This window comes from Vigna angularis, chromosome 10, assembly GCF_016808095.1.
Source record: "Vigna angularis cultivar LongXiaoDou No.4 chromosome 10, ASM1680809v1, whole genome shotgun sequence".
In the NCBI taxonomy this organism is placed as follows: domain Eukaryota; kingdom Viridiplantae; phylum Streptophyta; class Magnoliopsida; order Fabales; family Fabaceae; genus Vigna; species Vigna angularis.
Genome location: NC_068979.1, coordinates 7,942,326 through 7,962,865, shown reverse-complemented (window position 1 = coordinate 7,962,865; position 20,540 = coordinate 7,942,326). Strand labels below are relative to the sequence as shown.

The window sequence follows — 20,540 nt, the reverse complement described above, 5'->3', positions numbered from 1 at the left end:
GTTTAGATGAGTGTGCTAAGATATCTTACATTATTTGAACAGATTTTATCTTGGTGAATTGATTTTGATGGTTTCTTAATAGTTTGATGGGTCAAACGTTGGTAGTACAATTTTAAATGTATGTCACCAAATCCACAGTATCAGCTGAACAACATATTAAGCACAGTTCAGATTAAATCTGACAAGCGCAGAACTAACTACCACATCCACTAACAAACGGAACATTACATTCAGCATTTCCTAAATATAATTATTAAAAAACCCTTATGAATATAATTCAAATTTTCGGTGATTCCAATGTAGAAGGATTCTATGAGAAGGAGAAAAAAAATATAGAAGTGTTTTATACTATAGAGTTTAGTCTGCAGTCCTCGTACCAAATTAAATTCAATTCCGCACATAATTGTTGCAGGAAACGTGACAGGAGCAGTGATTCTGTTTTTTTGTTGAATGCATAGACAAGACACTTTCCCAAAGTTAAAGAAGAAGAATCAAACCTTAAAAAAAAGGTACAACTTGGCAACAAAATTCTGGGTGTTCAAATCCTCAAATTTTCGGGACTATATATATTATCATATTAACAGTACACAATGAAACCAAGTAAAACCCATCGTAATAAATGCTTGCGGAATGAGGAATCTACACCAAAGTATGAGGTATCATGATTCATGATATCAGCTGGTGTAAACGCAATGTGATGATACGGGCAAGGGTGATAATCACATTCACTGTACACGACATATGAGCTAGAATTCTCCTACGGCAATATTCTCTTCACGTCATGCTCCTGTTCAGCAACTTTGGCTTTGTTGTATACAGACTCAAAAACCTCCATGCACACACTTGAAAACCCCACAATCCCTTGAAACACATGCGGGCAACCCATTTGCAAGTTGTTCAGCGTCATTGCCCTAGTTACACTCACTGCCTTCTCGTATTTGTTCTTCTCTTCTTCTGCCTTTGCTCTCAAAGCTTCCACCTTGCCACGCTTCTCGCTCACCGAGTCCTTGTTTCGCATGGAAATAGAGGATTCTGGCATGGAGTATGGACCATACTTGCACTCCAAAGACCGAAGCTGAACCACCTTCTTCTCCAGCTCTTTGAACGCACAATCTGACTTCTTCTTTTGTTTATACTCTTCTGCCTGTTGCTCTACTATGGCATGAATAACCGTTAACAAGCTTTTTATTCCTTCGGATGCTACATTGTCTGGGATGCGATCAACAGCAAGGTGCCATTCTTCACACAGGGAGTATATCTTTGACTCCTCCGGGGTTCTGCTTAGAGGGTTTTTGCTGAACTGGAAAAGGGTGAGCCTTAGCCAACCTGTGAGGGATTGGATGTAATCGCGGTGAGCCTTGAAGAGGTTGCAGAAAGATTGGTGCCATTGCTGTACTTCAAGCTCCAGCTGAAGAGTTGATTGCCTGTGAATCTCAGAAGTGGGGTTGTTTGATGGTACGGTGTTGAGGTACTCTAGCTGCTGAACTATGTGCTTTTGAACTTGATGACACTCGTACATGCTTCGCCACATGCACATTAATCTGCCAACATAGCAAACACAATGCTGAGAAAGGCTTCTTATTCTGATAAACTTCACTAGTAACAATCATAGGCGAAGATAATTTTAGTTTCTACAGCAATTAAAAAGAGAGTTTCGATAAAAATGAAGTACATACTTTTTTCTCTAATACATGTTTTTGATTGTTGAATGTTGCATTGTAATGTCAGTTATGTCACTGTTGATAGAAATCCTAGCAGGCAGAGATAGTGCTACACATTCTGTTGGCAAATCAGAACCAACAGTGTTTGTGCCAGGTCAACAACCATTCAGTAATGAAAGCAAACAAAATGGCGATGGATGATTTGTATTTTGGATCGTTTGACAAGGGTTAACAGTTTTGCCAGTTCCCAGCAGAGAGTATACCTCAATTTCAACCTATCCCGAATTTGTGTTGTTTGTACAAGTTGCCAAAGTAAAAAGGATATCATGATTTATGAACAGAAAACCCAGAAGAATCATCATGCGGGGACCATAACATCCCATCCAGTGGTACATAATCATTCCAATTGAAAGTCATGTGAGAAATTATATGGTACAAAGTACGCCACAATAATGTCTAGTCCAAGATATGTATAGGGGGTTTTGGAAGCGATAAGCACCGATCCAAAGGAAACACCCAGGATAAAAATGAGATTTTGGGTCGTACGAATTGTACTCGTCTCAGTCAAGGGCAAAACTACATCAGTGAAAACTATAAAGCAGTCAAAAGCAATATTTTCTACTGTCACTGATGCTACGCCTACGTATGTATATATTCTGACTCAATTTGTACCCGAGTCCCTTGAGGGAAAAGGGTTCTCCCATGGCTTAAGCATGCCTCTTCGCTTTTCCCATTCCCACCGGCAAGCTAAGACCCCAAAAGGGTCCCTCCCAACAGAACAAAATTGCTTCCCTTGCTTTAAGATTCAGTATCTTATTTGCTACTATGCTACTATACTACTGTTTTTTACTATTGCAGGATAGCTTTTTCCTTTAGCTCGTAACCAATTCATTTGTGACACGAAGTTATGCATAAAAATAAAGAGGATTCTCAAATGAGAGACTTACCCTTTGAGAAGCTCAATGAGTTGAGGGTACAGCTCCATCTCCCTCAGTTTGATTATTTCAGCAGATGTACTATCAATGGCCTGAGAAGCAACCATCATTTGTGATTCTAACTTCTCCACTTCTTTCTTTGTCTTTTCTGCCTTCACATAGTCAGCTCTCTTCATCTCCACCTTCCTTAGCAGTGCCAGTTTCTTCTCATGCTCCATCTTTATAGTCTTAGCATTCTTTAACCAACCAAAGCAAATATTAAAAAAGTTAAACAACGATTAATGGGAATTGTCAAATTATCTATGAATCTGATGAAAAAGTCGGATTCCTCCTCAAGTGATTTGGAGGTACTACAAACGGGAGAGAAGGAAAATGAAATATTGAACAATAACCAAGCACATGAACACATGACCACCAGTGGAAAACCATAGCATCAATAGAATATTAGTTGTAAAGAACAAGATTTCTTCACCAGACCCGCATCAAATCTTATGTCCACAAAAGGAAATAACCTATAACCTTTCCCTTTTCTTTTTCTTTTATTATTACCATCAAAGGGGAAGCTCAGCAAAAAAGTAACACACCTTGACCTCTTGATACAACTTCTTCTCCCATGCATATAGCCTCTCCACAGTGGACCCATGCCCAACACTTCCACCTCCATTAGCCCCAAAAGTACCAACAGAAACGGGAGTTCCCTCAGCCAGTTTTCCAAACCCATTCAGCTTCGGACTCGAACCCCAAGTCCACAAGGACGGACTCAAATTCCACCCATAGCTGTGCACTTTACCTACCACCACCAAGTGAAAACATAACCCTTCAGAATCCAAAATGCTGAAGAAAAACAAAAACTTGAACTACATAGAGAAGTCAAACTAAAACCATAAACAAGGGGTTAATTCAACATGCAAGGGGTTCATTTCCAGTTACCACAAGCAAATCTCAAGAGATTCACACTCCAGAAAAGGAGTTAACACTTAAGACTCCTAAAATTGTCACATGCAATGATGAAAATGAGGCTTACACGCTTTACTGTTATCAGAAAATCCAGAGTTTGAAACTTCAAGGATCAAAGAAACATGAGAACCAGCATCAGCAGCTTTGAGAAAATAATCATCGAGCTCTTTGATAACTTCGACAAGATCCTTGGTACTATTCCTTGAAACAACCATTGCAAGCTCACTAGGTGTCTCCTTGGAAAACCCGCTCACCACTGACGGCGGTGCCGTCACGCTCGCCGCCGCCATCACTACCACTTCTGATCCGGTGGTTGTTGTAGCCTCCCACTCCTCCTCCGTCACTGACCGGGAAGCCATCGCCGGCGCAGCCGGCATAAACGGGTCCCAGAAGTCCCAGGCGGAGGAAGGAACCGGAGGCGGCGGTGGAGGCGGCGGGGGAAGAGCCGGGGAGGAGGTAGAGTCCGAAGTCCACGTGTAAGAGCTCAGACTCATCGGCGGCGGAGGAGGTGGCGGCGGCATCGGGGTGGGAGTTCGCGGCGGCGGCGGCGGGAGAATGGGCTGAGGGCGCGGCGGAAGGTGGTGATGGTGATGGTTGAGGTGGTGGAGAACCGTGGTTTCAGCATTTGCGAACTGAAAGAGTGCTGAACCAGTGGCACGAAGCGAACGAATGTACATAGCATGTGCCGCAGAAAAAGCATGTCTGGCTTGCACGAACTGCTTCATGTAACGCTTCCTGGATTTGCAACGCGACACCGTTTCTTCCCTTTCTATCCTCGACTGGCAGCAACCCATCTCCTCCTTTTGCTCTTCAGTGAAGGGAACGAGTAAAGGTTGGTTTGTGTGTGGTCAAAAAATTGGGGTGGTGGTGGTGCTTCTGCAAAAGTTGGCTATTTTAATGGCTGCAACTCTGGCTTTGGGTGGGAAGTGCCAAAGGTACTTTATTTTTGGGTCAAAACTAAAGAACCTCCATTTAAAGGCATTCCTCTCTGGGACACTTGAACTTGCTTCAGAATCTAAAGTAGAGAAGAGAGATAATGCAGTTTAGGAATGTGGTTGTGTTCAGAATGCTGCATTGGGTTTTCTCTCTCTATACTATAGTGGGCTGGAGGAGGAGCAACAATGGACAGAAAGAGAAGTAGCACACACACAGACAAAGGCGTTGGGCAGAGAGCCTGCGATTAAAATAAAAAATAATGGTAAATTCATTGATATTTACATTTACAGGATAAAATAATCATAAATATTAACTTTTATACTTAGAAAAAAATATCATTTAAAAAAAAACAACAAAATTTTGTTTGGTTTTTGAATTTTGGTGGACCAAAATGTCCCCTCCCATGGCCTATAGGGTAAATTTTCTTTTCACTTTGCATAATAACATAACATGAAGTAACATGCATGATGCACAGCACGACATACCAAAGGGCCACATGCATGATCAGATCAGATGGACTTCTGGGATATCCTTAAACAATTTTAAACTCTGGGCTTTTAAGATTCCAGAATACTGATATACCAACATTACTTCTACCAATATTTTTAAAATTATGTAAATTTATAAACGAATCTAGTTAAAGAAAAAGTTTTATATTTTAAAATCAATAAATAAACAAGTTCAAAGTATAAAAGTGTATGAATAACATTTATATTAGATCGAAAAGTCATTTTAGTAAATATAATATACTTGTATTTTAACGTATACTCCTTTCATTGAAATATGAAGATTGATTTTAATTCAGGAAATTAATGTTATTGGTTGTTAGAAGTGAATGTTCTGGTTGTGAAGGAAACAAAATAAATTCTTTTTCTCTAGCAGCAGCAAAGTAATCCCTTCCTTGGAATGGCAGCATCAGCTTCTTGTTCATCAGGTTCATATAAAAACCCTTCACATGCAAAAGTCATTCTGCACTTTGCACCTTCCATTTCATATAATCCTCTCTCTCAAACCAAAGCGCACGAAGTTGCATTGCTTCTGAAATTTAACGGTGCAATGGCAAAGGCTATAGCTGATGCTGAGTATGTGAAGGAAATTGAGAAGGCTCGTCGTGACCTTCGTACTCTTATCTCCAGCAGAAACTGTGCCCCTCTCATGCTTCGATTAGCGTATGCATGTTAATTATAATTTGTAGCTCCTTTCATTTCTTTACAGCAAACTTTTCAGTAACTTTTATATCTTATTTGTAGGTGGCATGATGCTGGTACCTATGATGTTAAGACAAGAACAGGAGGCCCCAATGGTTCTATCAGGAATGCACGAGAGTTGAATCACGCAGCAAACAAAGGGCTGGAAACAGCAGTTCTGTTCTGTGGTGAGTTTTTCCCCATCTGAAATTAGGTTTTTTATTTATTTTTTATGTTTGGAGCAAATTTCTTCATAAATTACTAGTAATTATTTTTTAACTTGTCTGTTTTTGTAATTTTTGGACAAATTTGATCCAGATATGTAAAAAAATCCTAAAATCACCAAATCATCTTTTTTCTATCACTTTATAGTTCTCACTGCTTTTGGTTTCTTTGTTCAACAGAGGACGTGAAGGCCAAACATCCAAAAGTTTCATATGCTGACCTTTACCAGGTTACAATTTTAGTTTTGGCATGTAGTTTCACTCATAAAAAGCACATTTTTTACCATATTTTATAACACATTAATATCAGTTAAGTAAAAAATCATAAAAATTCTGTAAGTTCTCACATGTAACAGATTAATTAACTTGCATGCATTCGATTATTTTGTATTTCAGCTAGCTGGTGTTGTTGCAGTAGAGATCACCGGGGGACCAACTATTGACTTTGTTCCAGGAAGAAAAGTATATATATAATTCACCAATTTTGTTTAGTCTCATGCATGTGTTTCGATTTTCTATGTTTTAATTTTCTATTTACTGTACAATATGCTACTTTCTTTACTAGGATTCATTGGAATCTCCAGCAGAAGGCCGTCTTCCAGATGCCAAACAAGGTAAATCACTGTGTTGTTTATTTTTTCTGCAGTTTTCTGTCATTTAGCAGATAAAAATATTTTGAAGACATCATTTCTAATATGTCTCCATGCATGTTTATCTTCGATTATTTTTTCATCTGATTCATGTAGAAAGTAAAAACATTCGTTAATTAAATCACTGTGTTGTGTAGTGAATTTTGAGTTCTAGTTATTAAGAATATATATGGAAGATTTTCAGGTGCATCGCATATAAGGGAAATCTTCTATCGCATGGGGCTAAGTGACAGAGACATAGTGGCTCTATCTGGAGGTCACACTTTGGTAAAAACTATGTTACATATATCCAAGAGTTCTTTAATCAGTCAATAGTTAAAGTGTAAATTTAATCTTTTTCATTAATATTATTAACTGATAAGGGAAAGGCACATAGAGATCGTTCTGACTTTGAAGGGCAGTGGACAAAGGACCCTTTCAAATTTGATAACTCATATTTTGTGTAAGATTTTTACTACCATGATCTACTGATATATTTATTTACTGCTAATTTATTAAAAATGTAAAAAAAGAAGAAGTTGAAATTGCTGATACATAACTCTGACAGAGAATTACTGAAAGGGGAATCAAAAGATTTATTGAAACTTCCCACAGACAAGGCTCTAGTTGAGGATCCTATGTTTCGGAAGTATGTTGAACTGTATGCAAAGGTAACAGACAAATCAAAGAGTTGGAAATTAACATATTACTGTCATTATACAGAGTGAACTTTTGCTAAAAAAATAGTTTTGAATTGTACTAGGATGAGGATGCCTTCTTCAAAGATTATGCTACCTCACACAAAAAACTCTCAGAGCTTGGTTTCAGTTTGAAGAATCATCGTTCCATATTGGCGAAGGGAGTTATAGGATTTGGTATTGCCTTAACTGCAGTGATCTTGGGTTACTTACATGAACTGAACAAAAGAACCAATTGAAGAATACTATATATATATATATATATATATATATATATATATTAACTTAAATTAATGTTTGATATACTGTATAGGACACTTGGCTGGTTTTCTATGTCTCGAAAATAAAAATGTTTGTATTGTATTGAGAAATGTGTGCTGTATTGTTATAACTAAACTATAAATTTGGTATTGAAGAGTCATATATATATATATATATATATATATATATATATATATATATATATATATATATATATAATAATAATAATTCATAATTAATTATTAATGTTTTTTTTTTGTCAATTACAACGATGGTATGGTACCAAGAGTTTAATGTAAAATTTTATGTAAATTACATAAAATTTATATTATTTGGTAAACCTTAGTGGGTTATAAAATAATAATGTGTAACTCAACTATAAATTGCAAGATCTTTAACAAAATAATTGGTACTAAGGAGAAATAAATCATCTTAGTAGACAGCATGGTACATAGTCTCCCTACCAATAAAACTTTTTAAATCAAACTACAAAAGAGAGTAATTAATTAAGTTTAATCAAGGCATTTAAAGTTTAGGTTTTATTTAGGTTTAATTGTAATAAGAATATTATTTAAATTTGACTTGTTTGAGGCTAATTTTAAGCTAACCTTCATTGTTATAGATTTTGAAACCCCAACTTTCAAGCACTCAGCTTGTTTTTGTTTTTCATTTTTTTTTTTAAATTCAGTTTTAGTAATTATTTTGTTTATTTAATAATCAAGAAATGTATTCATGCTTAAAAATGTAAAATAAAATGGTATTACATATAACTTTACATTTATGTTCTAAGAATTATTTAAGATGAACAGTGAATTTTTTTTATGATAATGATACTATTTTTTTATAAAAGAATTATTTGACCTTTATGCTTTCTAATTTGAAATTCTTTCTATTTAGGTTTTGCCTTTTTTTTGTTTTTTTTTTGTTTTTGATAAGATTAGCTCGTTCTATTTTAATTTGTCTCAAATCAAGTTTGTTAAAAATAGGTGGTATGGGTTGGTCTGCATAAAATCTGTGAGTCTGGATTTGTCCAATTTTTTTAAAATTGAAAAATAAATAAATTTATTATTAACCCATAAAAAAATAAATATTTACTATAGTTAAATAAAAAAAACTTAAATGATATATTATTTATTATAAATAAATAAAAATATTAAAAATAAAACGTAAAAAAAATTCATATTTATAAATATACAATACTAGTAAAAGTAATGAGCTTGTGGGAACTCATGATCTTAAATATTAACTCACCTCATGCTTTGTTTAATTAGTTATTAACTTGTTTACCTGACTTTTTGCATAGTCATTAATACTTACTTAGTATCTATATTATTATATATTATTATATAGAGAGGTTCTTTCTTTTGATGTATTTTTTTAAATCAAAATAATGATTTTAAAAATTTTATTCTTTGACTATTTTTTAATTTAACTTTTTTCAAATTAAAATAACTATTATAATAAATAATTATTTTAAAAAATAAAAATTATTTATAATAAAATTATAAGATTATTTAAATTTATTTTTATAATTATAATAGTTTTATTACTTTCTATTATCTTAACAAAAAAACAGTTTTCACTAGTGAAATATAAATGGGATTTATTATTTAATGAAGCACAATTTAAATAGATTAAGCGTGTACTGTTTGTCCATAAAGATCAACCTTTATTTATATTTATATATAAAGAGATTTTTTTTATATATTTGTTTTTCAATTTTAAATTTTAAATATTTTTTTTTAAATTAAATAATTATTTTATCAATTTTACTTTCAACCATTTCTTTAAATTTAACCGTTTTTTTATTTTTTTGTTTATCTAAATTTAACTATTTTTTTAATTATAAAACTATCTTCTAAACAAATAAAAAATATTTATAATAAAGCTATAAAAATTATTTATACTTAATTTTATAATTATAAATAATAATAAAATAATAATAATAATTTTATTATTTTTTATTATTATAAAGTGAATATACATGTAAGAATTGTATGTGTTTTTACTAGTCATTTTTAGTCAGAATATATATATATATATATATATAAAGTGATAATATTTACATATAAAATTTATTTTATCTTAATACAAATTTATAGTCATTGTTAACTACATTCAAACTTTTTTATTCTCCAAAAACACAGGTGATTGTTCTCACTTTGAGATCACATTACATACTCATATTGAAACAAAATTATCAGCTGTTTGAACTTCTCCTTGGGATGGAAACACACGACAATGAATTTCTTTTCCTTTGTTCACCAAATGAACAGTTTTTGTTCTTGTCCTGCAGCAAAACAACAAATCAGCATCAACATCATTCTGTTCTCTCTCAATCTTTTATTTATCCCTTCAGAAATCCTTCACGAGCATGCAAAAATAAGCACTGATTACTCTTCCCCAAATTAAACAATTCAAAGCCTTGCATGCATTTCCATCATCACCATTAAATGCGTCTCTCTCATGCTTCGCTTACAGTAAGCGTCACTGCTTTACTGCTTTCATTTCTTTCTAATTCTCTCTTCCTCATAAATCACTATATATATATATATATATATAGTTGTAGTCTAGAATTAGGGCTCAATATATAGTGTCAGAATGCAAGTTTTTGGAAAAGAAAATCAATATTAGCATTCAATTATACCTGTCATGAAAATTAGTTGGAAGTATAATAAATTCATAATAATTTCTTTGGTCTGTCTCCATTAATTCTGAAACTTTTAATTTAATTACTCAATGGTGCACAGTTGGAACTATGCAGAAAGAAGAACAGGAGGCTAAACAAGAGTTGAAACAAGACACAGATAAGGGATAAAACAGTTAAGTTATGTGGTTAATTTTCTTCTCCTTCCTTTTACTGGTGAGGGATTGGAAGAAACTTTAAATGAAAGAAAGTGTTACTTTACTCTTTAGATGTATCAACATAGTTTATAGTTAATATATAAGTTATATTATGTCCAGTATAAAATTGACAAATGATTTTTATTTTTTTATAGTTTTTACGTAATCATTTATAATAATCAAGATATTATCTCTATCACCATTTTATATGGAGTCGATATGTTTTGATGACTTTATATTGTCATTTAGAGTGATTAAGGAAGTCATTACCATCAATATAATATTTTCAATATTTAACACATTTTAAATGAAAATAGATTTTATATTAATTATAATATCATTTTTATATTAATCTTACATTTCTTAAAATCCTAGACAAAAAATAAATAGATAAAATAACAAATTATAATAATAGTAACATCACCAAGTTAATAAAAATATTGAGTAATAAGTAAAAAATTTAATAAATTCTCAACTCAAAAACACCCAAATTTACTATACAAATGAAACAATCTTAATTTCTTTTTAGTTTAATCACTTCGGAGGTTCCTATTTCTCGTATAAATTGGGTCCTCATATTTTGAAAGCTCTCAATAAAGTCTATGCCGTTAATTATGTAGGCAACGTTAAAAGTGTTGCCTAATGACTAGGTGAGGTGACATCTCATAAGCACGTGACACGCAAAGACATTAATAGGTTGACTTAAATGATTTTTTAATTTAAAAAAATTAAAATAAGGTATGCTACGAGAACGCAATAAACCCTAGGTCTCCACGGTGTTATGCGACGACGCTTGAACTTGGCTTCTGGTTTGCTTGCAGGTCTGATTGTGGTTGCAGGTGGAGGCAAGTAGCGGCACAGTTAGTGGTGGAGAAGAGTGGCGATTCGCGATCTACAACAGCGGCGTATGGTGGACGATTTTGTGGTGGAGATTAGACGGCAGTGCTGCTGGCGCGACGACGATTTTGCAGGTGCGAGGTTGAAAATGGTGAAGATTGGTGGTTGCGGCATAGCAAGGGATCGCGTTGGGTGGTGGCCCGAGAACAAAGGTCGAATCGCGATGGCTTGTGATTTCCATGGTGGTGGTGCTGCGGTGTAGAGCTTGCCTCAACGGAGGGCTTCGCGATTTGGATTTTGGGTTCTGTTTTCTGGGAATTATTAGTAGGTCCGGTGAGATGCGAAGGTGATGAAGGTGCAACAAAAGGGAGAAGACACTTTGGTGGTGGTGCGTGATGCGTTGGAGAGGACGACTGCCGGCGAGGATGGCGGTGACGGTGCTGGATGGTGCGGCGGCTAGGGTTTCTTGGAGAGAAACTAGAGTTTGTCTGGAAATGGTGATGATGATGTGTCAGGGTGATGATCTGCAAAGACTTTTTTAAACTTTTTTAAATTAAAAAATCATTTAAGTTCACCTATTAAGTCTTTGCGTGCCACGTGCTTATGAGATGACACCTCACCTAGCCACCAGACAACACTTTTAACACCATCCACATAATTTAACGGCATGAACTTTATTGATTCAATTTTTCATAAATAGAAATCCAATTGAGAACTTTCAAAATATGAGGACCCAATTGATACGAATCTGCATAAACTCCGAAATGATTAAATTTTTTTTACATATAATCTTTTGCTTTATTTATAGGTGATCATATTGAAAGTAACACTTGTAATCACATTACTTAAAATTCTTATGAAAGTTCTATATGGACAATTTTTATATGCACAGTATTTAAGAAATACCTTTTAAGTGACTATAAGGACATGGTGGCTGTAAGTGGAGGCATAAGAACGATATCATACCCAAAAGGGCTTTTGGTAAGATCAATGTGTACCAAAGACTCTCTGTTTATATACTTCATAGGACACATTTAATTTCTTAGTGTTCACTTTAATTAAGATTGTTCTGACATTGAAGGTCAATGGACAAAGGAGGCTTTGAAGTTTTGATAACTCCTATTTTGTGTAAGATGTTTAATTGGGTCATCACAATTGTTTGTTTATTTAAAAAAAAAACTATAAAAAGTTGAAATTTCTCGTAACACCAAACAGGGAACTATTGAGTGAGGATGCATCATCCTGCAATCAAAGAAATGATATTCACAATTTGGGTTCGTTTTCTTCTGCATCATATTTTAATAGATATAATTTGCTTCAACATATAATCATTTTTTCATTCCTTTTGACCCATCTACTTAACTCGCTAGGTTTTCCTTTAATGACAATAAAAGAACTTAACAATCGCTTTTGCTGAACCATATAAAAAAGTTAAATAAAACAATAACAAGTAGAGTTAAATAAAATACAGTATCAATCCTCTTATACATAGGTCATATTTCTAAATTCTTTAACATATTTCAACTGGCCTATTAGCTCAGTTGGTTAGAGCGTCGTGCTAATAACGCGAAGGTCGCAGGTTCGAGACCTGCATGGGCCAATTTAAGTATTTTTTTCCTTTTATGCCAAAAATATTGGAATTTTGGTGCATTTATAAACTGAAAGTATCAAAGTTCTGTACTAAAATTGAAAATTGATCCCACATTGCTTTCTTCATTCAATCTGAAAGTACGTAAATAGTAGTTGATAATTGATTAAACATAATGTTTTTCCTTCCGCATAGTGCAGACCTCTATGCACACACCATAGAATAATAAGAGCAGGGAAAATTGGATTACATGTCAAACTATGATTTTTTTTTATGTTTCTACGAGGTAAAGTTCTATACATTTGTAGACTGTCTGAGCCAATTCTTTTGTTAGTTTGGACCTTATGAGAGAGTTCAAGATGTTGTTTTAGTGAGTGAAAGAATGGTGGACACCATCATTTTGAAATCAATTGGCTTTGTTAAGTAAGCATCCATGCCCACCTCCAGGCATTTGGCTTCATCACAGGACATTGCATGTGCTGTCAGAGCAACAATCGGAATGTGAAAGCTTGTTCCCACTTCTGATTTCCTGATTTCTTTTGTTGCCTCATAGCCATCCATCTTTGGCATCTGTTTCCACAAAGAACCACAGAATCAGAATATCAGTGCTCATATTAACTAGCTGTAGAAAGAAGAAAAATGTTATCATTACATATATATTAACATTTGGTTTGATTGCTCTTTCAATTTTCTTACTATCATTGTTTTGTGTAATTTTTGTTCATCATATATACCTGACAATCCATCAGGATCAAGTCATAGGGACGGCTAGACAAAATCTCTGTTTGAGATCTTTTGTTTCTATCCTTCTGGAGTGATTCCCTTCTGCAATCTTCAGCAGTGAACATGCAATTGAGAGCTTCTACTGCCTGTTGTCCATCACCTACAGCAACTACAGCAGCTCCCATTTTCTCAAGCATTATAGTTGCAACCCTTTGAAGCACTGGTGTATCTTCTGCAAGCAAAATCTTTAGGCCCTCAAGAGATTTCTTTCCATCTACTGATTTACTTGTGCTGGTCACCCTGTGTGTTTCACCACATTCAGAATCTCCATCCTGATCTCCTGTTGAAATGGATGGTGATTCTTTGGTGGACAGTGATTTAGGTTGGTTTTCTTCAGTGGCATAATCTGGGCCGGGACTAGAAGATTCTTCTTTCCTCAAATCATTTTCCTCCAAATATTCATTTTCATTGGTTAATCTAACTAGGCAATTATTCATATGATATGGTGATGATGGATGAGATCTGTCTAGCTTCTCAACTGGTTTATCTCCATCAGCACTAGCAGGATTTGAACCAGCTATATCAGATATGTCAGAATCATCAGAACTAGCAGCATCAAAATGAGTGGAATCAATCTCAAGAAATTCGTGTAAATCTCCCTCTTTCATTGTGGTCCTTGGAACAATCATGCTTTTCTTTTGTAGCTCAAAATTTCTCTCCTTTATAACAGATTCCAAAATATGGATCATTTTTCCCTTGTAAAGGGGTTTGTTGACCATCAGTAAATGCCCTTTCCTACGGAGCTCCATCTTTATGTTATTGGAAGTGTCATGATTCAGCATCCATAGGAACTTTGCTCTACCAAAGTACCTGTGAAGGAAGTTAAGTTGATCCTTCCATATATCTGTGCTCAAGTCAAGTAATCCAATGTCAACAACAATGACAAAAACTGGGTTCCTCATATCTCGTATGCTGAGTAGTTTAGACTTCAATTCCTCTTTTGCTGGATAGTGTGCATCAAAGTCAGTATTATGGACTGAACTTCGTACATGAAATAGTTCCCTCAAAATTTGAGTTAGTCCATTCCAGTCAGATGCTTCCATTGTGCACACCCCGTTTTTCTGAAGCCACTTGGATGTAATTAATCTACCCATGTTGCCATGTAAGCCAATCAGTACCTACATTAGCACTTCTTATTAGGTTCTGCAGCCACTTGAAACCTGTTTTTATTCCTTTCTGTTATTGTAGGAATAGATTCTGACTAACATGACCAAATGATACGTATCCATTTGCTTCACACACAGACACACAAAAAGGCATTACATGATAACAATGTATTCTTAAATTGAATGACTTTTATTAAATCAAAAGTCAACTGTGCAATTTTTTCCCCTTTTAGAGTCTCACTAGTGCATAGTCTATAACAGAATCATGCACACAAATATATAATATTTCTTTTTTCAAATTATTGACCCAGAAGAGTGATTCTACTCACCACTAAGCCATTGTCTGTCAAATCTACTGCACACTGTTGTTCTGTGACATCCATGGGCGCGCTGAGAAGCAAGCATAATCGCATCAGTGTTCCTGCGCCCTCCTTTTTTACTACTTTTATGTCCCCACCCATCTTGTTAACCTGCCACACCACAATAGTAACGAGATCAAAGGAAATTATATTCAAGTCTCAATTTATTTTTGAAGAGAAAAGGACAAATACCAAGGCATTTTCCTTTTGCTTTCAGTGGACTCATTCATTATGATTTACAAATGATAACTGTACTTAACTGATATGAAACTTTACACATCAGGGTAAGACTTACCAAGTTTCTGACGATGCAAAGACCAAGACCAGTGCCTCCATGCCTGAAATGAGTAAAGGTTTCAGAACTCCATAAATCTTGACGCCATACCATTCAAAAGGTTTTCAAACCTTTGGATAAAAGTTTCAAGTTAATTTTAGTTTAATGACAATCTCGTTATAATATCATTTGCTAGATAAAAGGTAAATTTTTATTCTTGTCTTTGTTGAAAATTTGAACTCCTTACAGTCGAGTAGTTGATGGATCAGCTTGCTCAAAGCTTTCAAACACGGAATCCCACTTGCTTGGGTCAATACCTATATCACACAGAGAAAGAAAATCAGAGTGATTTATTTATCCTTAAATCGATTTTACTATTACACCAAAGAGACGGTTCTGTGTAGACAGGTTCATACCACAGCCTGTGTCCTCAACTTCAAACCAAAGTATCACTTTGTTGTCTTTCATAGATGCTTTTTTTGAATGATTTGCATTTGGTTTCTCTCTGCACTTCTGTAAACTCCATAATTTCTTCTGGTCAAGAGGAACATTTGGACTTCCAACGGAAGAATTTGGGCTTTCACTCCATCCCCGCAGAACAATATGACCCGCTGCAACACATTTGAAAGAGTTAAGATTAGTCTTCTAACACAGCTTTATTGGTTCGTAGCAATAGACTCATTTAAAAGTCTTCTGAATTTTGGGGTGAAATGCTAATGAATGTGGTCAAAACTTTAATATCTCAACTCAAACTAAAAGTTTATCAGTGAATAAAATCTAAAGATCTTCTCTCAATACTTAGTTAAAGAAATTTAAATAAAATTCAGTATAGAAGGAAGGAAGGAATAGAGTTCACATAACCCTCAAATGATTGACAACTTACATAATGAAGGAGCTAACTACAAAACAACTAAAACTAACTCTCATTGTAGTCCAGTCATTATGTAGTACTCCTCATAAGAGAAACACGCCTGAAAAGAAGAAGCCTTTCATCACCTTCAAACCTTATGCTTCAGGAAAAACAATGGAACTGACCAATGTTCAAGTTTGACACAAAATTTTAGGGGTTAAAATGGAGATCCATTCCAATAAACCAATTTTAATGTTTTGTGAGACCTTTTATTTCATGCTGCTAAACCTTTTTATATTTTTTTTCATTACCACTTCGTAACAAAACTAGAACATTAAATTGTTGACTTACATGGAGTGAACTTGATTGAATTGTTGATCAGATTTGCAAATATTTGAACCACCCTTGCAGAATCACCCCGAACGATCTTTGGCATATCATCTGCAGGGTAATAGTTATTTGCTAGATGCTTTAAAACCTTGCTAAAAGAACTTCTTATCAATTACTTTCCACTAAACTAAAATCTCTCGTACTACCAAAATGATAATCATACCAGACAAGTCTAAAACAGTCTCCACATTGTGGTTAATGCACTGGACAGAAAACATATCTACAAGCCCTTCAAGTTCCCTTCCTAAATCAAATTCTGCATCTTCTAGGACCAGTTTTCCAGATTCCACCTAAAGTATTTATAGTGTTAGGAAACTTTTGGCTGCAGTGCAGAGGTAAAGGGTTGAACAAGAATGTTTGGCTAATGTGTCACCTTACTCAGATCCAAGATGTTGTTAAGAAGACGGAGCAGAGCAGTTGAGCATTTTCTTATTTGAGTCACGGTTGAATATTGTTCATTTGTGAGACAGTCATCAGATATGAGAATGTCAAGCAACCCGATTACTGCTGCCATAGGTGTCCTCAGTTCGTGACTGTTATTCACCAAAATATAGCAACCATGAAGCACTTTTTGAATCCTCAATGGAAAGATAATCTCAGACTTGTAAACCAAATCAAAGGATAGGTCATTTGAATAGCTTGAGTACAGTATCATAAATAGAAAGGATCAAATTTATAGTAGTAACCAATCAACATGTTTCAGAACACAATAAGTTTTAGCAATACATGAAATATATGAATTTAGTGGTCTCAGATTCCTTATTGACTATTTGTTGATAAAATTGTTTCTTTTTTCTCTAAAACATAAACTTAGATCATATATTGGATAAAGAAAGCTTTTCTTTTATGTTTTTCAGAACTTTACTTGAAAAACAAACCTCATGTTTGCAAGGAATTGACTTTTGTAATTACTTGATGCCTCTGCTTTTCTTCTTGCTTCCAGTTGACTTATCAGTTCTGCTCTTAGATTCATTTCCTTGGATACTCCGTTTGTCAATATCAGAATGCAAACACACCCAATGACTAAAATACATAATGATGCAGATATCAGAATAACCAGCGTTTTGAAGGCTCTTTCATCAACCTGTCCCATGATATACTTTCTTGGTATGATAATCACACCAACCTGTACAAAGTTTAAATCACATTCCGTAGACATTCAGAAAGTATAATAGGATAGTTGGTTACTCAAAACAGAAATGAAATTAAGGCAGAAACTTTTCCTACAATGTTTCACTTCACCTTATCATGAAAAGTAATGTTATTTGCAAGATAAAATGTAAGGAATAGGTGAAGTATCTTCAAACTTACCAAAGGAAGTCTCTTCAAATTTAGGAAGAACGAGTCAATGTAATATCTTTGGTGGCCAAGCTTGACGTTTTCAACATGAATCTCGTGACTTGGAGGAAAATTGTTCCCATAAGTTCTCTGTAACCACTCAGCTCCCTGTCGAATTACGTAGTCTTCACAGTCAACGGCCATCTTAAGCTTAGGAGGCTTTGTTGAATTTGCCAGAAGAGGTGCACTTGTGGAAGTTGCAAGCAAATAACCCTCTTGGGAAGTCAAGTACATATGGCCACTGTGCAACTCAACAAGCTCTCTCATTAACTGTCCTACACTGTAAAATGCAGTTGTGACCCCCACAACTGCCATAATGGTCTCATTAGAAGAGTCCCAAACTGGCAATGCTGCTGAAAGCAGTGGTGAATCTGTGAACTTGCTCACGGCAACATGCCATGAAGCTACACCATCAGGTACTTGGGAAAGGCCAGCTATGTTGATCAAGTCTTCGGGAGCAATTTTCATAGCTTTTCCAATCTTTTCACCACTCACAGGGTCAAGTGGCTCACGGTACCATATTGCAGAATAGTTTCCACGAGGGGTTTTATCATCCCATGCTTGATGTGTTGAAACGGAATTGGCCTCATTGGAGTTGCTGACTCCCATAGAATAATTTGAAAGATCAGAATAGATGTAAAATGTGTTGTTGTCCTTCAGATCTCTGTGGAATGCTTGCACAAATCCATTCTTATAGTTGATAGTTATAGAGTTTAGAGCTTTCCGACTTGCAAATAAAGCCCATGTTACAGCCCTCATCGCTTCATACAGCTGCTAGAGTTGCAACATAACAAATAACCAAAACATAATTGGTTAATATGGTAAGTGTTAATATAGTATCGAACACAACAACACAAAAAAGAAAAACGGATACAAGAATCAACTCAATAAATCCTGTGTCAAACTGTCAGATTGAAAGTTGTGGTCTAGTAAATCAGCTACTCATATCTAAAATATTTCTTGAAACTTTATTATAAAGCTTCATTGTTTAACAAATAGCTTTGTTATTAATATTGATTTGGAACTTGATATGCAGTAATCATCAGAATAACAGTACATGGTTCAGCTATTGAATATAACTTTGTGTTTATTAAACCGTAAGTGTCTTAGAGTCGACCTCAACTTGTTCTGCTTGAGTTGCAGGGTTGCTGTGACGTCTGATCACATACTGAGACAGTTTGACCTGAGCAGTAGTAATTTCAGAAGTAGAGTTCAAAATATTCCACATCCTCAAAACCGGGCGTTGCAGAAGTTCATAACGCAAACCATATGCCAAACTGTTAAGTGATTTTGCTGTGTAAATCTTCGTGAAATGCCATGTCAGTATAGTGAGAAGGCCTATCAAGATGGCTAGCATGACCTGCATGAAAACAAAATCGTTGTTGGTTAGTCAAAAAATAGAAATCGATCTTATGTTTTAGTTATCAGCAACAAGGGTGTCTAATCTAGCAGCTGTTTTCTACACAACCAGTTCCTTGGCTTCACTTATGTAATTTCAAACATACGTAAGAAACAAACAAGAGTAAGTTTCTACATATAAATCATTGAGTTACTAGCAAAACTAGAGACCAAAACTTGAAGGACAAAAAACACTGACCATGATTGCTAGTCGAACCACAAAGACACTATAGTACGATGAGAGACAGTGACTGCTAGCATACTGGAATTCTTCTTTTTCCACATCTCTGTGGAAAAGTCTTCGACCTTTTGGGGTGGTGCTTTTGTTCCATGAATCGGTAGAACCGCATAATCTATTAAACAAGCATCTGCACCTGCTAGCCATTGGCATGGTTAAAGCTGATGAACATTCAGAAGTTTCAGAATAGGCTTCGTCTTTGTTTTCTGCCATAACTAAACTCCCTCTTCCTGCACAAGCCATGAGCATATAAAGTCACACATCGGAGAGATTCCAACCTGATTGTGTTTATGTTGGTCTGTGTGTGAGACAGAGAAGCCTCTCTGCGTGTTGTTTAGTCTCCAATATATAGAGTATGAGTAACCACAATACCTTGATGATTTATTAATAACATAATAACACAACGTTTAATTTAGCATTAAGATTAAGCATTGTTTTATATATCTTCGTAATAATGCATTCATATTAGACATACATTCAGAATTTTATAGCATTCCATTAGTAAACTGTACAAGGAAAAGGTGCTAAGAGATCCAACTTCTTCCAAACAAAAAACAAATATATACATTTTCAATTAAAGTGAAAATTTGATCTCATCTTATTTCATAACAAACTTTATAAACGTATGATTAATTTTAAATCTCAACAATTGATTAATTTTTGTACTTAAAAAATTATATTTTTCTCATAATTTTAATTTCTTAGATAATAAAATTATTAATTTGAAAAAGACTAAAGTTTAGACAAGTGTATACACTCTTATATATATTTTTTCGTGATAATAAAAGCAACTTGACAAAACTGTTTGCTATCAAATTGACTTCTTTTTTTTATTAACAAATCTAAAATTCATGCCTTCCAACACACTCGCACTGACCAACTCTTAAAAAACACTGCACTCAGTTGTTTCCACCAATTATGCGACTAAGTATCCAAAATATGAAACACTTGCATTGTCTAAGTAATAGTTAATGATTTTATAATAAAACCATTTTTGAAAATGTTATCTTGCTAATAAAACCACTAAAATAAATTGTTATTAATTAA

General features: G+C 34.6%; 3 protein-coding genes and 1 non-coding gene across 4 annotated transcripts; 2 read left to right on the top strand and 2 right to left on the bottom strand.

Annotated features, from left to right (window-relative positions):
• Positions 1 to 591: 591 nt before the first annotated feature.
• On the bottom strand, positions 592 to 4,705 carry LOC108321280 (protein ALTERED PHOSPHATE STARVATION RESPONSE 1). The gene is made up of 4 exons (XM_017552979.2): positions 3,621 to 4,705; positions 3,181 to 3,386; positions 2,609 to 2,832; positions 592 to 1,541 (listed from the first exon to the last, which is right to left on the bottom strand). Exons 1-4 carry the CDS (start codon positions 4,345 to 4,347, stop codon positions 758 to 760), a joined length of 1,941 nt encoding a protein of 646 aa, XP_017408468.1. The 5' UTR covers positions 4,348 to 4,705; the 3' UTR covers positions 592 to 757.
• Positions 4,706 to 5,353: 648 nt separating this feature from the next.
• Positions 5,354 to 7,507, top strand: LOC108321268 (L-ascorbate peroxidase 3). Its single transcript, XM_017552968.2, has 9 exons — positions 5,354 to 5,658; positions 5,740 to 5,864; positions 6,081 to 6,130; positions 6,297 to 6,362; positions 6,466 to 6,514; positions 6,735 to 6,817; positions 6,913 to 6,992; positions 7,098 to 7,200; positions 7,293 to 7,507. Exons 1-9 carry the CDS (start codon positions 5,396 to 5,398, stop codon positions 7,464 to 7,466), a joined length of 993 nt encoding a protein of 330 aa, XP_017408457.2. The 5' UTR covers positions 5,354 to 5,395; the 3' UTR covers positions 7,467 to 7,507.
• A 5,188-nt stretch (positions 7,508 to 12,695) lies between these two features.
• On the top strand, positions 12,696 to 12,769 carry TRNAI-AAU (transfer RNA isoleucine (anticodon AAU)). The gene has a single exon. It is a non-coding gene; the product is annotated as a tRNA-Ile (tRNA).
• Positions 12,770 to 12,850: 81 nt separating this feature from the next.
• Positions 12,851 to 19,830, bottom strand: LOC108321249 (histidine kinase 1). Its single transcript, XM_017552944.2, has 13 exons — positions 19,455 to 19,830; positions 18,975 to 19,217; positions 17,831 to 18,628; positions 17,398 to 17,645; positions 16,893 to 17,052; positions 16,683 to 16,809; positions 16,481 to 16,570; positions 15,696 to 15,890; positions 15,527 to 15,596; positions 15,301 to 15,343; positions 14,976 to 15,116; positions 13,492 to 14,658; positions 12,851 to 13,327 (listed from the first exon to the last, which is right to left on the bottom strand). Exons 1-13 carry the CDS (start codon positions 19,740 to 19,742, stop codon positions 13,112 to 13,114), a joined length of 3,786 nt encoding a protein of 1,261 aa, XP_017408433.1. The 5' UTR covers positions 19,743 to 19,830; the 3' UTR covers positions 12,851 to 13,111.
• Between the last annotated feature and the right edge of the window lie 710 nt (positions 19,831 to 20,540).